The sequence below is a fragment of the Peromyscus maniculatus genome, chromosome 21 (assembly GCF_049852395.1).
Source record: "Peromyscus maniculatus bairdii isolate BWxNUB_F1_BW_parent chromosome 21, HU_Pman_BW_mat_3.1, whole genome shotgun sequence".
Classification (NCBI taxonomy): Eukaryota; Metazoa; Chordata; class Mammalia; order Rodentia; family Cricetidae; genus Peromyscus; species Peromyscus maniculatus.
This window is the reverse complement of record NC_134872.1, coordinates 25,445,195-25,459,926: the sequence shown is the minus strand read 5'-3', so window position 1 is coordinate 25,459,926 and position 14,732 is coordinate 25,445,195. Positions and strand designations below refer to the sequence as shown.

Here is a 14,732-nt window from a genome sequence, read left to right as displayed (position 1 = left end):
ACATAGAACAGGACTGGCGTGATTAGGAATTTCCTTTCTTCCAGCTTGGCGAGCTGCTGAAGGATTGGCGACGACTCAATGTGGCGATAACCAGAGCCAAGCACAAGCTGATCCTCCTGGGCAGCGTGTCCTCGCTGCGGCGCTTCCTGCCTTTGGAGAGGCTCTTGGACCATCTGAACGCGGAGCAGTTGATATCCTTCTGCATTCCCGGGGCCTCTCGGCTTCGCTGCTGGCGGTCCGGGACCCGAGTGAATGGAGACTCTTGTGTCCTTCACGGGCGTGTTTCAGAGACCGTCGTGACTCCGGAAAGGGAGCATCTCATAGGAAGTCGTGGTCAGCCACCAGTCACATAACGGTGGACCGGGATGGTCTGTGGAGGGAGCGCGGGGGAGAGGAAAGGGCCACCTGGGACCAGTGTCTGCAGAAATGGGCCGTCCCTCCTGGTTCTGTCGCCCCAGGTATTTCCTGTTGATACAAGGCAAAGCATTATGCTACAACTGGATCAGTCAGGCTGGGGTGTCGTGGACTAAGATGCCACCTTTAATCCCAGCTTGGCGAGCCTACATAGCCTACGTTCCAGGACAGCCAGGGCTCATATAGACCTTGTCTCAAAAGGAAAAAAAAAAGGCAAGACTGGCCTAGAGTCTTGATGAAGTTCCTGTTTCAACCTCCTGCTTGGTGGGTTATAGGCATGTTCCACAATGCCTGGCTTTCCATTATTTTATTTATCTATTTGTTTACTTATTTATTTATTTCAGATGGTCTTTCTCTGAAACCCTGGCCATGGACTCAGATCCTGCCTCAGCCTTTCCAGTGTTGGGATTAAAGCAGTGGTTCTCAACCTGTGGGTCGTGACTCCTTTGGTGGGTGGTTGGACAACCCTTTCACGGGGGTCACATATGAGATAACCAGCATATCAGATATTTACATTACAATTCATAACAGTAGCAAAATTATAGTTACGAAGTAGCAATGAAAAGTTTTATGGTTGGGGGTCACCACAAACTGTATTAAAGGGTCACAGCGTAGGAAGGTTGCGAACCACTGGATTAAAGGTATTCAGAGACAGGCCGAGGTGGTACACTCCTTTAATCCCAGCACTCGGGAGGTGAGTTTGAGGCCAGCCTGTGCTACAGAGTGAGTTCCAGGACAGGCTCAAAAAAAAAAAAACACAACCAAAAAAAGGTATTCAGCACATTCAGCTCCCAGTTCCATCACAAGAGGATTATTGTATGAGGTAAAGTCTCACGTGTCCCAGGTTGGCCATGAATTGACAATAATTGAAGGTGACCTTGAAGTTCTGATCCTGTGGCTGCCACCTCCTGACTGGTGGGATTCAGGCATGAGCCTCCCCAGCTGGCTTTCTCTCTCCTGCCTCTGCCCCTCCCAGTAGGGTCTCGTGTACCCCAGGTTGTGGTCCAGCTTCCTCCGTAGTGAACACCGATCCTGACCTCCTGAGTGCTGAGGTTGCAGATGTGCGCCGCAGCCACAGGTATATTGTCACTGAATCTGTCTTCCTTAACTTGTCTCACATCGTGGACCTTCCGTCAAGGGAGCATGAGAGTCTCTGCCACGTGCTGGGTGATCTTCAAAGAGACTGAACACTACACCCCCGCCTCCAGCGTCGTAGGCCTGGCGTCACCTGATGCAGCTCAGGTTTGCTGGGAATCCACACTTACACTGTGAGGATGCCTTTAGGCTAAAGGTACAAAGCAAAGTGACTGTATTCTCTTCAAAGTTCCAGGTTTTTCTTTTCTATTTCTTAGTGTAATCTTGTTAAACATGAAATTCTGTCACCACGTAAAATTTTACTTATTAGTATCAATGTTCCCCAAACTGAAAAGTCTAAATCTGTGAGTACTTCAAGTATATCTGTATATGATCGAGAAAAGTGAGATTTTCCCACCTTTAAAGGTGGATTGAAACTTTAACCCAAGGTTGAGATCTCAACAAATCGAATAGAATTTCAGGTCTAATTCCAGAATCAGAGAAGTTATATTTAAAGATTGGATGGATTGGCTTGTTTGTGTCGCTTGAAACCGCTCTGTGCTAAGGGGAATGAGTGTGATTACTCTGAATTTTGGGTGTCCTGGTTTTCAGTGTCAAATGGGTTTCCCTTTAAGCCTAGTCTTTGATTACATCCCTGAGTGGTGTGCTTCCAGAAAGTTCTTCCTCTTCTCCATAATCATCTCCTCATGTCCCTTTCGTTAACTTTTGGAATGCAGCATTTCAATATTAGAGGAGGATTTGATATAAAACAATTTTTTTTGAGAAGGAGTTTTGTTTTCTGAACTGATGCCAGCTTACAAGGTACACCCTATTTTCATTTGGTTTGCCTCTTTGGGGGCGTTAGTCAGTTTTTCCTTTTATGTACTGATGTTTGGAAAAATGAACTTACATATACGGTGGAATTTTCACAAATGGGACCCTTCTCCTGGAGGGAAAGCTTCTACCTCACTTAGTGGAAGTTTAAAAATGTTAAATTGTTGGTGCTTCTACCTTTTATATTATTTAAAAATACAACTTAATAAATTGTTTTGTACTGGATAGACTTTACTGAGTCATTCTTCATTAAATGATTTCTGTGTGTGTGTACGTATGTATGTGTATGTATGTATAGATAGGGTCTCACTATCCCAGGTGACCTTGAACTTCTGATCCTCCTGCTTCCACTTGCTAAAGTGCTGGGAATACTGACGTGTGCCAACATGCCTGGTTTGTGCCGTGGTGGAGATGGAGCCCAGGGCTTTGTATTGGCGTCCCGCCAACCGAGCAACCCCCCCCCCCCAGTGGTGATTAAGCTAGGGTGTCTAGCATTTTCTCCAGTAGTGATTGGTGAAATGTTGCTGATCATCTATCGGTTACTTTTCTCCTGCTGAGATAAATGACCAAAGCCACGTGAGGAAGAAAGTTTAGGTTTCCCGTGGGAGAGTCTCCATAATGATGCTGGGGACATGGCATCATTGAAGAGTTAACTGTCATTGCTTAATATCCTTAGCTATTAGGAGAGTAGGAAGCCGGAAGTGATCTAAGGTAATTTCAGTTCCTGGGAGGAGCTGAACAGAAAGATTTTTTTTTTTTTTAAGATTTATTTATTATGTATACAGTGTTCTGCCTGTATGCCAGAAGAGGGCACCAGATCTCATTACAGATGGTTGTGAGCCACCATATGGGTGTTGGGAATTGAACTCAGGACCTCTGGAAGAACAGCCGGTGCTCTTAACCGCTGAGCCATCTCTCCAGCCCGAAAGATTTTTTTTTTTTTTCGAGACAGGGTTTCTCTGTGTAGCTTTGCGCCTTTCCTGGGACTCACTTGGTAGCCCAGGCTGGCCTCGAACTCACAGAGATCCGCCTGGCTCTGCCTCCCGAGTGCTGGGATTAAAGGCGTGCGCCACCACCGCCCGGCAGATTTTTTTTTTTAAGTGTGTGTGTGTGTGTGTGTGTGTGTGTGTGTGTGTGTGTGTGTACACATGTGCAGGGGTGCCTTCTGAGCCAGAAATGGGTGGCAGAGCCCTGGAGCTGAAATTACAGGTTGTTATGAGCCTCCCAACATGGATGCTGGGAACCAGACTCAGGTCCTCTGCAAGAGCAGCAGGTGCCCTTAACCACTGAGCTACCTCTCCAGTTCCAATTCCAGTCACTTAGTTATTTGACGGAGTCAAGATGTTTTCTACATAGATGTTTCTGTGCTTTGAGCTTTGCCACCCCTCAGTGGGGAAGCCAGAGGCAGCTCTGCCTTTCCTCAGAGCTTCCTTCACAGATTCCAAACCTGCTCACTCGTCTCCGTCTTCAGGGGTCACCCGTATATACACTTGCAAATTGATGGTTTCGGTGATTGTCAGATAAAACAGGCCTGGTTTGGGAACGGGTTAAGAGTTTTGGCCTCTGGTGTTTCCCCATTCTCCCTCACTTTAAAGGCAGGTTTCCAGAAGAGGCTGCTGAGAGCTTTTTGTTTGTTTGTTTTGGTTTTATGAGACAGGGTTTCTCTATGTAGTTTTGGTGCCTGTCCTGGATCTCACTATGTAGACCAGGTTGGCCTCGAACTCACAGAGATCCTCTTGCCTCTGCCTCCTGAGTGCTGGGATTAAAGGTGTGCGCCACCACCGCCCGGTGAGCTTTTTTTTTTTTTTTTTTTTTTTTGAGTCAGGGTCTAGCCTCAAACTGAGGATGACCTTAGTCTATTTTCACCCGAGAGCTGGGATTACGAATAGACACACACACAGTCACAGATTACGCAATGCTGGGGATTGAACCCAGGGTTTCGTGCATATTAGACAAACACTACCAACTGGGCTATATCCCCAATCTCTAGCGACCCTGTGTGTCCTCCAGGTTCTTTATGGCTCTAGTATATTCTGTATTATTTACTTACTGAGAAAAGATCTGGTTACGTGTGGCCATGGCTAGGCCTGAACTTACTGTGCAGACCAAGCTGCCCCCAAATTTGGCAAAAATGTTTGCCTCCCAAATGCTGGGATTACAGGCATGTGCTGCAATTCCTAAATAATGTATTTATTTATTTATTTATTTATTTATTTATTTATTTATTTATTTATTTATTTATTTATCATGTATACAGTGAATGTTCAGCCTGCAGGACAGAAGAGGGCACCAGATCTCATTACAGATGGTTGTGAGCCACCATGTGGTTGCTGGGAATTGAACTCAGGGCCTCTGGAAGAACAGCCAGTGCTCTTAACCTCTGAGCCAGCTCTCCAGCCCAAAAAAAGTGTTTTTATGTGCACCAGTGTTTTGCTTGTATGTTTGTGTGCCACATGTGTGCCTGGTGCTGGGCTGGCACACAGAAGAGGTCATGGGACCCACAGAGACTGGAGTTACAGACAGTGACCTGCCATGTAACAGGTGGATCCCATGGCCTCTTCTGGCTTACCCAGGCACCAGGCACACATGTATAGACGAATTTCTAAACAGTCCTATTAAATAAGAAACACAGAGCCAAATACAGAGGTGATAGCCGAAGAGATCAGACTGAATAGCCACGACTAGCCTTAGCTTGCCACCTTGCAGTGGCTGATCTCATACAAACTTTATTAACATACAAATTATCACCACACACATGTGATGCACAGACGTGCACGCCAACAAAACACCTGTACACGTAAAAAGTGAACGCTAAGCCCAGGCTGTCAAGATGGTTCAGTGGGTAAAGACAAGTCTGCTAACCTCAGTTAAGATTCCTGGAGTGTGCTTGGTAGAAGAAGAACCAGCTCCTGAAGGTTGTCTTCTGACCTGGGGCCGGGGGCAATTAAATGTCATCTTTTAAAAAGACCAGAGGACAATGACACACGTACCTGACACCAGGCTACTATGGAATATTAAATCTAAGTAAGGCAAAGATCAAAGACTTGAACAAGGTCCTCACAAGTCACGAACTGTGAATAAGGCCCAACCACGAGGAAAGGTGGTCCCCATGGTAACATGAGTACAGAATAAGACCAAGATAGCCAGAAGACAGTAATAAAACAACGAGGAAATTCTCACTTCACACGTTCCAAGACAGCAGCCAAAGCGACACATGGCTGGTCGGACTGTCAATTTTTGTTCCTGGGTTTGTTTGTGTCGCGGTTTGGCCGGTCAGATCCAGCACGTACCCCTGGGCCGCATCTCGAGACCCTCTAGTGGAAATTTTGAGAAATTTTAGAGGACAGGTTTGGCTTTATTCAAGTAAATTTAAAGTAAGGTAACCCTGGCCCGGCCGTGGTGGCACACACCATTAATCAATCCCAGTGTGAGGACGTGATAGCCAGTCCTAACCGGATTGGCCTACCCAGAAATGAGCTACTCTATCCCAGTCATTAGGGTGCTCAGACCTGAGTAATAATTTACACAGGTCCCGTGATGACTAAGAAACTTAATATGGAATCAGGAATCCCTTAAGGGCCATTGACCTTTTGCTCTGGAATGCCAGGGAGAGCCTAGTGGCCTGCAGGTGAGGTAAGAATGGGAGAGTGGGCTGTGAGTTATTAACAGCGGGCTTGCTTCTGTAAAACCTGTTTACCGCTATGGGAAAGGGATGGAATGTTCTTTCTCTCACTATGTGTCGGGGAAGCAGTTTTCCTGCCTGGCTGTGAGTTGCATGGATTGTTTTGTTTTCTAGACAGGGTTTCTCTGTATATCCCTGGCTGTCCTGGTGACTCTTATCTGTGCAGTCACTGGGGAGGGTCGGGGTCGGGTCACCATCCGTACAGTTGTTTCAAGCTCACCCACACTTCTCTCCATGGCTCACTGATTCTCCAGGGTGAAGGGTTCCAGTCACCGGTGGAATCGTACCTCCGTTTGTCCTGGGATTTTAGGAGGATTGGGTAGACATTGTTTACGCCTCCCCCAGGAAAGGAACTTTAGCAACAAACACTCCATGTTATCTTGCTTCCACCTCCTAAGAGTTGGTATTTACAAGTCCACCACACCCTTCTACAAAATATTACCTTTTGTTATGTGGGCCGGGTCTTTCTAGGTAGCCTTGGATGAGCTGGCACTTGCTATGCAGCTTAGAGTAACCTTGACTTTCCAGCAATCCTCGGGCCTCCGCCTCCTGAATGAGTGCTGGGATTAGCAGGGTGCAACCACCGCACCCGGACTTCAGTGGAGTTCTTGATTTTTAAAACGGTCTTGTGTTGGAGACTAGGCTGGTTTCAAACGCGTTAGGTACCCGAGCCTGATCTTCAACGACCGATCCTTTTAACGCCCATCCCGCAAATGCTGAGATTACAGCTCCGGTCTCTGTTAATGGCCTGAGGTTTTCTAAAATCTGTCGGCCCACTCCGGGTTTGTCAAGATCAAAGGGAGCGGCCGGGTGCGATCCATTAAACCCGCCCAGCCTGCGTGAATAAAGCTTTTGCAGGTGGCTTGAGGCCCCTTCTCCATCCACCCTTGGCGCTGTGCTGCGAGCCGAGCCCCCCTAGATCCCCCGCCACGCTTTCCCTGAAAGCCTCGGATGATCGGCGGGGACCCGATCGCGCGGCCGGCCGTGGCGTCCTCCGGCCGCCAGGGGCGCTGTGGCCGCACCGAACCGGGTCAGACGCGGTGGCCGCCGCGCGCCTGCGGGGAGCTCGCTGCTGACCCGCCCCGCGAGCCCGTGCCCCACACGCACCGTCGCCATGGGTAAGGACAGCAGCCGGGGGTCACCATCCACCGCCGCCGGGGCCGTGCAATCGGCGGGAGTTAAAGGCCGGGGCCGGGGGGGGGGGCTCCCGGGGTCGCCATGGCAACGCGCGCCCGCCCGGCATCCCTGCGCCCCGCCCGGCCTGGGGCCTGGCTGCTGGAGGCCCCTGGACGGGCGGGGGCCGCGTCGTTCGCCCGGGGACGGAGATGGCTTGCACAGTCTCGCGGGTGGCGCACGGGAGGCTGGGGACGGGGAGCGGTGCGGTGCCGGGCCCCGGAAGCGCGCCCCGCGGGGGCTCCGCTGCAGGCTGGGGACGCCGAGGGACGCCGGGCCGGCTCTAGGGACTGCCGGGGAGCGCGGCTGCCGGCTCCTCCTGCGGCCGCTGCTGCACAGCCGCCCTCCTTAGGCTGGTCCGGTGCGGGTTAACAGGTTGTGATGAGCACTCTGAAAAGAGAACGCTTGCCGGTTATGAAACGGCAGGTGGCTTCCCCGCCGGGGTGGGGAGTGGGGCGAGGGGAGGAAATGATGCGTGCCGACCCCTCACCATCCAGCCTGGCAGTGTTAGATTGCGGAGCCTAGAGAGCTGAAAACCAAATCATAATAGAGGTCCAGAGCACTGGGGACTGTGTTTTGTTTTGCCCAGACTAGAAAAAATGGACTTTTGTTTTGTTTTTGAGACCGGTTCTCTCTGTGTAGCCCTGGCTGTCCAGGAACTCGCTATGCACAGCAGGAGGAACAGAGATCGCCTGTCTCTGCCTCCCTAGTTCTGGGATTAGCATCACGGTGCAACTGCTTTGTTTTGTTTTGAGACGGTGTGCCACTAAAGCACCCAAACTGCTCTGCTGAACGCCTTAACCATCCGATGTGTCATTTATTGGAAGGTGTTTGTTTTTGAAACAGGTCTCACTATAATAACATTGGCTGGCCCGGAACTCCGGGTAGACCAGGCTGCCCTCAGACTCAGAGATGACTACCCCCGGCCCCCGCCCCCATCTCTGCCTCACAAATGTTGTGATTAAAAGCGCACCGCCACGCCCAGAGCGATATGGAGATTACGAAATGTTAGCCAAGTGCTTTGATTTTCACATCTCGGTTTTCTCATCTTTGCAGAAAGTATTTGGGCCACTTGGCTGTGTTTGGAGTGTTGGGGAAACAGCTGGTTTTTAAAAACAATGTTAATGGTGTGTACCTGAGTGTAGGGGCCTCCAGAGGCCCGAGGTGTTGGATCTCCCTGGAACTGGAGTTGAGCAGTTGCCATAGGTGCTGGGAATTAATTATCTTGGGTCCTCTGGAAGAGCAGTAGATGGTTTTAACCTGAGCCCTCTTTCCAGCCAGGACTAGAATTTATTTATTTATTTATTTATCTATCTATCTATTTATTTATTTAGTCTCTTTCTCTTTGTGTCTGTCTGTTCTTTTGATTTGGAGGTTGTGGTTTTTGTTTTTTGAGACACTGTAACCCTGGCTGGCCTGGAACTTGCCTCCTGGTTGCTGAGGTTAATGCTGAGGTTAAATACCACCTGGGATTGAGCTGTTTCTTCTTTAACCGTGTGTTGTCAGCGTTTTGGTTTTGTGTTTTCCCCTGTGATGTGTGTTCTGGGGGATTCTGGAATCTGATAACTTTACCTTTTATTTTGTGGCCAGTGTGTTTTGAATTTTTTGAAATGAAGAATTGTGTGGAGGGGTGCGGGGGCAGAAGAGCCTCCTGGTGCTGGAGTTACAGGTAAACCATCCTAATGGATTCTGGGAACCAAATTTTGGTCCTTTGTAAGAACAGCAAATGCTTTTAATAGCTGAGCCATCACTTCAGCCTCTTATTCTTGGAAGTCATTAGACCTTACCCACTGTCCACCATTTGTAAGACTTTTAAACATGTGGCTTATGTTCCCAGGCTTATCTCCACAGGAAGTCATTTTACTTTAATGTTTTTAAGTGCTGGGTAGTAGGGTGCTGGCTTTTAATCCCTGAACTCCAGAGGCACAGGCAAGGGATCTCAGTGAGTTTGAAGCCAGCCTAGTCTACAAAGTGAGTTCCAGGACAGCCTGGGCTACATAGAGAGACCCTGTCTCAAAAAAACAAACAAACAAAATGTTTTTAAGTATGTGTGTGTGTGTGTGTGTGTGTGTGTGTGTGTGTGTAGTAGGTAGGCACAACTATGCCAGGGCTGGTTGGTGATGATCTTGTGTGTGTGTGTGTGTGTGTGTGTATGTGCCTGTGCACACAGGAGGTAGGCACGGATATGCCAGGGCTGGTTGGTGCTGGCCAGAGGACAACTCTCAGGAGGTGTTCTCTCCTTCTACCTTGAGGGTTCTGGATGGAGTCAGGCCCCCACACCTGTACCTCTCCCTCTGAGCCACCTTGCCAGCCCAGAAAATAAAGCTCATTCCCTGTGTGGAGTCTTGAGAATAGATCATAAGCCTTGGCCGCAGTGGGCATGGCATTTTGGCTGTGGCTTGTGAGAAAGAGATAAAGAGGTCGCGTCCTGGCACCTTGGCCTGAGGAGATATCCGATTGCCAACCACAGAAAAGCAAACTGTGGGCCGGGCGGTGGTGGCGCACGCCTTTAATCCCAGCACTCGGGAGGCAGAGCCAGGCGGATCTCTGTGAGTTCGAGGCCAGCCTGGGCTACCAAGTGAGTCCCAGGAAAGGCGCAAAGCTACACTGAGAAACCCTGTCTCGAAAAACCAAAAAAAAAAAAAAAAAAAAAAAAAAAAGAAAAGCAAACTGTGTTGATTTCTGTGGGCCGGGACAGATTTGTGAACTTGCCGTTGTCCTGTCTTGGGAGTGATGTTGGACTTCTCTTGTGCTTTTCAGCTACAAAAGACCCCACAGCTGTGGAGAGAGCCAACTTGTTAAACATGGCCAAGCTGAGCATCAAAGGACTCATTGAATCTGCCCTGAGCTTCGGCCGCACTCTGGACTCGGACTATCCCCCCCTCCAGCAGTTCTTTGTGGTTATGGAACACTGTCTGAAGCATGGCCTTAAAGGTATCGCGAGACTTCGGAAATCAGTGCACCTTGCAGTCCCTCTCTTTGCACCCTACATATCCTTGAGGAATGGTTTTGAGGCTGCAGCTACCATTATTTTGCGTTTTAACATACTGTCGGGCCAGTGGGATGGCATTGTGAGTAAGGGCTTGCCACACCATCTGGAAGGCCTGAGTTTGTTCTTTGGAACCCAGCTTAAGGTGAAGGAGCCAGATTAATAATATTATGGCCGTGTCCCACACATACACACAACAATAATTTTAAAAAAATTGAGTGGGTTCGTTTCCTGGATGATCTTCAGAAAAATTTAAATAATTGGAGAAAAACATACTAGATTCCTTTTTTTTTTTTTTTTTTTAAGAGAGAGAGAGAGATCTCCATATAACCCTGGCTGGCCTTGAACGTACTGTATAGACCAGGCTGGTCTTGAACTCACAGAGATCTGTTTGTCTCTGCCGCCCAAGGTTTGGGATTAAAAGTGTGCACTACCATGCTTGGCCTGATGACATGTTTTTTAAATGTTTACCCTTGAACTGATTTTCATTTCCTTGGGTAATTAAAAAAAAAATTATTATGCTTATTCACACACACACACACACACACACACACACACACACACACACACGTGTTGAGCGCACATGAGCATGAAGGTCAGAGGGCAACCTGTAGGAGGCAGATGCCCTCACCCACTGAGCCATGCCCCGAGCCTTGGATTTCTTTTGAAACTGAAACTGAGTGGTGATGCTGGCATGAACTCATTAATTCGTTTGAACCCTGTTGAAGAAGTCAGTCAGAAGTAGATTGTTGAGCTAGAAAGGTCTTCAGAGCATGGGGACATATGGACAAAGTGACCTCGGACCCAGGTTGCCATAGAAACAAGTGACCCCGGAAAGGATGATGGTCTGCTACGCAGCTCCTATGGAAGGTTGTTACATGGGGAACGTGTGTGTGTTTTTTGAGGGTCTCTGTGTAGCCTTGGCTAGCCTGGAACTCCCTGTATAGACCAGGCTGGCTTCCAGCTCACAGAGATCCACCTACCTCTGCCTTCCCGGGGGTGGGGGGTGGGGGGGTGGGGGGGTGGGGGGGGTGGGAGGGGTGGGGTGTGGGTTGTTAAAGGTGTACTCCGAGCTGGGGTGGTTGTTTCGTTTTGAGACAAGGAATTGGCCAATGGCCCAGACTGGCCTGGGACTTGCTGTGTGGCTCAAGGCTCCCAAGGGCTAAAACGGTGGGAGCCTTCTCTGTGCAGAGGGCAGAGGGCTGTATCAAGGACTCACGCAACTCAGAAAGACGACGACATTTGGGGTGAAACACAGGACAGCAGCTGGGAAGGCGGCCTAGTAAAGTTGGAGGACTCAGTTTGAGCCCTGGTAACCACATAGCAAGGTTGTAATCCCTGAACTGGGGAAGTGGAGGCAGGAGGAGCCCAGCCAGCTTAGTTGGGGGTGCACTGGTCCCGGGGGAGACCCTGCCTCAAAACACGAGGTGGATGGCTCTTGAGGATGCCACCCAAGGTTAACCTCTGGCCTCCATATACACCTGCGCAGACACACAAAATAACACAACCAACCGGGCTGTTTAGTATTCACCCTTTAAATATATACTGGATAATAACAATTCTTTTACTTACAGTAACAAGCCAGGCGTGGTAGTCCGTGCCTGTAATCCCAGCCCGTGGAGGGTGAAGGCAGGAAGATCTGGTATTTAAGGTCAAGAGCGAGTCTGAGGCCAGCCTGTGTTGCCTTGGGGTGTTTGTGGTGGCACAAGTTTATGTGTATGTCTGTATGCCATGTGTGTGAGGTTACCCGAGGATTCCAGAAGAGGGCGTCTGATTCCCTGGAGCAGGAGTTAGAGACGGTTGGGAGCCCCCTGACCTAGATGCTGGGAACTGAATTCTAAACCTCTGGAGGAGCAGCAAGGGCGCTTAACTGCTAAGCTATCTGTCCATCCCACAGAAGCTTTTTTTTTTTTTTTTTTTTTTTTTTTTTTTTTTTTTTTTTTTGGTTTTTCGAGACAGGGTTTCTCTGCGTAGCTTTGCGCCTTTCCTGGAGCTCACTTGGTAGCCCAGGCTGGCCTCGAACTCACGGAGATCCGCCTGGCTCTGCCTCCCGAGTGCTGGGATTAAAGGCGTGCGCCACCACCGCCCGGCCCCCACAGAAGCTTTTTAAAAAGGATTTTTAAATTTATTTTAATTAAGTGTGTCTGTATGTGGGTATGTATTCATGAATGCAGGCCACCAGAGGCCTAAGGCGTTCCAACCCTTGGAGCTGGAGTTACAGGTGGATGCGGGGGCTGACTCAGGTCCTCGGGAAGAGCAGTCCATGCTCTTAACCCCTGAGCCATCTTGTCAGCCCATCTCCCAGGCACTTTTATTGCATCAGGAAATTACCAGTTATATGCCAGGGTGTGAGTGTGGGCGTCAGAGGACAACTTGCAGGAATCAGTTCGGCTCTTTCCTTCCAAGGTGTGTCCTTGGGATGGAATTCTGGTGTCCCGCTTGCAGGGGGGTGCCTTTGCTGCCCTGGAGACATCTCCAGCCTGCCTCCCTTTGTATGTTTGGGATTTTTAACATAGCAATTGATAAAAATCTTTCTTCTCCCCTAAATCGCTGAATTGGAATTTGATAATCATGGCCAAAATAGTTAAACTTTATTATTATTTTTTATTATTTTTTTTAATTTATTTTCAGAAAGCATTATCCTTTATTTCCTAATGACAGTGAATGATTGTAGTCACAGGCTTACCCTTGTGCATCGTGGTAATGCTAGTTAGCCGTGGTGATTTTTCTCCCCACAGTAAAGTTGCCCTCGGTGGCTGCCCTTGCTTAGGTGATCACATTGTATCTGCAGAAGGCCTGATTGTTTTTTCTTTTGGTGATTGCGTTTGTCTATGCACTGCCTGCATGCAGTGCTCAAGGAGACCAGAAGAGGGCATCAGATCTCCTGGAGCCACCTGACAAAGATTGTTGAGACCCAAACCCTTGTCCTCAATAGCAGCCTGGGACAGGCTCTCTCTTGTTACACTTGCTGTGTAACTGAGGATGCCTTGAACTTTTTTTTTTTTGGGGGGGGGGTGGCTTTTTGAGATGGTCTCTATGTAACCCTGGCTGTCCTGGAACTTGCTTTGTAGACCACGCTGGCCTTGAACTCACAGAGAGCACTCAGGAGTGTTGGAATTAAAGGCCTGTGCCACCATGCCTGGTAACCTTGAACCCTTGATCCTGATGCTTCCACTTCCCACCTCCCTGATTACAGGCATAAGCTATGGAATCAAGGTTTTTATGTGACCTCTAGGCTCAAGCCCACGGCTTCCCACATGATAGGCAAGCAGTCTACCAACCGAACTGTATCCCCAGCCCAGACTTTTTTTTTTTCTAGAGACATGGTTTCTCTGTGTAGTTTTGGTGTCTGTCCTGGATCTTGCTCTGTAGACCAGGCTGGCCTTGAACTCACAGAGATCTGCCTGCCTCTGCCTCCCGAGTGCTGGGATTAAAGGCGTGCGCCACCAGTGCCCGGCTCAGCCCAGACGTTTTTTTTTATGTCACCTGATGTCAAAATAAAAGTTGCAATTTTTCATATTTAGAAGGAAAGCACCATTACTATGCTTTCTTCTTCTTCTTCTTCTTCTTCTTCTTCTTCTTCTTCTTCTTCTTCTTCTTCTTCTTCAGTACTGGAGATCAAACCCAGAGCCACGTGCATTCTAGGCTAGCATTCTGCTACTGAACTAAATCTCCTGTACCTTCAGAGCTCTTCACATTTCTCATAAATTTTGAGACAAGATACTGCAGTTTCCAAACTGACCGTGAACTTTCTCTGTAGTCCATGGAGGCTTAAACTTGACTTTTCTGCTGCGGCCTCCCAAGTGCTAGGATTCCAGGCGTGTGCCCCCAAACCTGGCTTTGTGCTCGATTTATTCGATAGACTTACGGAGATCATCCTGCTAGGGCCATCAGCTCTTTTGGTATTATTTTGGTATTGGTAAAGAAAGACTCAGGCCGTTATTTAGTTACGTACCTGAACATTCCTGATTTGGAAGAACAGCTAAGATGTATGTGTGTGTCTACATGTGTATGTCTGCATTTACTGACTTCTGATGGTACTAGGGATTAAGCCTCCATCCAACCTTGTGCATGCTGGACAAATGCTCTACTGAGGTGCGTCTCCTGTCTCCAGACTTCTTCCCTTGCTAGTGATACAGGATGTCACTAAGCTACCCAGGCAGGCCTTGAACATCTGATCCTCCTGTCTCAGCCTCTCATAGAGCTAAGATTATAAGTGTGTGTGTGTGTGTGTGTGTGTGTGTGTGTGTGTGTGTGTGTGTTTCTGTCGCTCTCTGCCCTCGAGACAGGCTCTTTCACTGAACTGGACACTCATAGTTTCACTTGGGCAGGCTAGCCAGCAGGCCGTCATGGCTGCCCACCTCCACCCTCCAATGCTGGGGTTGCAGGTACACACACACACACACACACACACACACACACACACACACACACACAGAGCCATGCCCAGCTTGTCAGGTGGGTGCTGGGGTTTGCTCAGGTCCTCATCCCTGAAGAACGGGCACTGTTAGCCACTGGACTGTCTCTCCAGATCTGTAACTAAATACTGAAGATGATGTCACTCCC

The 14,732-nt window shown here is 48.9% G+C and overlaps 2 protein-coding genes across 9 annotated transcripts in view; both read left to right on the top strand.

Moving 5' to 3' along the window:
* The window catches only part of Dna2 (DNA replication helicase/nuclease 2), a 40,056-nt gene extending 37,509 nt beyond the window's left edge, over positions 1 to 2,547 (top strand). Inside the window, exons 20-21 of one of the 2 annotated variants that reach the window (XM_006972732.4) lie at positions 45 to 191; positions 1,533 to 2,547. In XM_006972732.4, coding sequence (XP_006972794.1) covers positions 45 to 191; positions 1,533 to 1,601 — 216 coding nt within the window. In that variant the 3' untranslated portion in view covers positions 1,602 to 2,547. Of the gene's footprint in view, positions 1 to 44; positions 409 to 1,532 lie in introns of those variants that run through there. The other variant, XM_076557138.1, reaches the window with a different exon arrangement.
* Positions 2,548 to 7,027: 4,480 nt separating this feature from the next.
* The window catches only part of Rufy2 (RUN and FYVE domain containing 2), a 37,816-nt gene continuing 30,111 nt past the window's right edge, over positions 7,028 to 14,732 (top strand). For 5 of the 7 annotated variants that reach the window (XR_006066881.2, XR_006066880.2, XM_006972733.4 and 2 more), the window contains exons 1-2: positions 7,028 to 7,122; positions 9,938 to 10,111. Coding sequence is in view for 5 of the 7 variants with exons in the window: in XM_006972733.4 (XP_006972795.1) it covers positions 7,119 to 7,122; positions 9,938 to 10,111 (178 nt within the window). In the remaining 2 variants the exon portion in view is untranslated. Of the gene's footprint in view, positions 7,123 to 7,456; positions 7,553 to 8,707; positions 8,847 to 9,937; positions 10,112 to 14,732 lie in introns of those variants that run through there. The other 2 variants (XM_076557150.1, XM_076557149.1) reach the window with 2 other exon arrangements.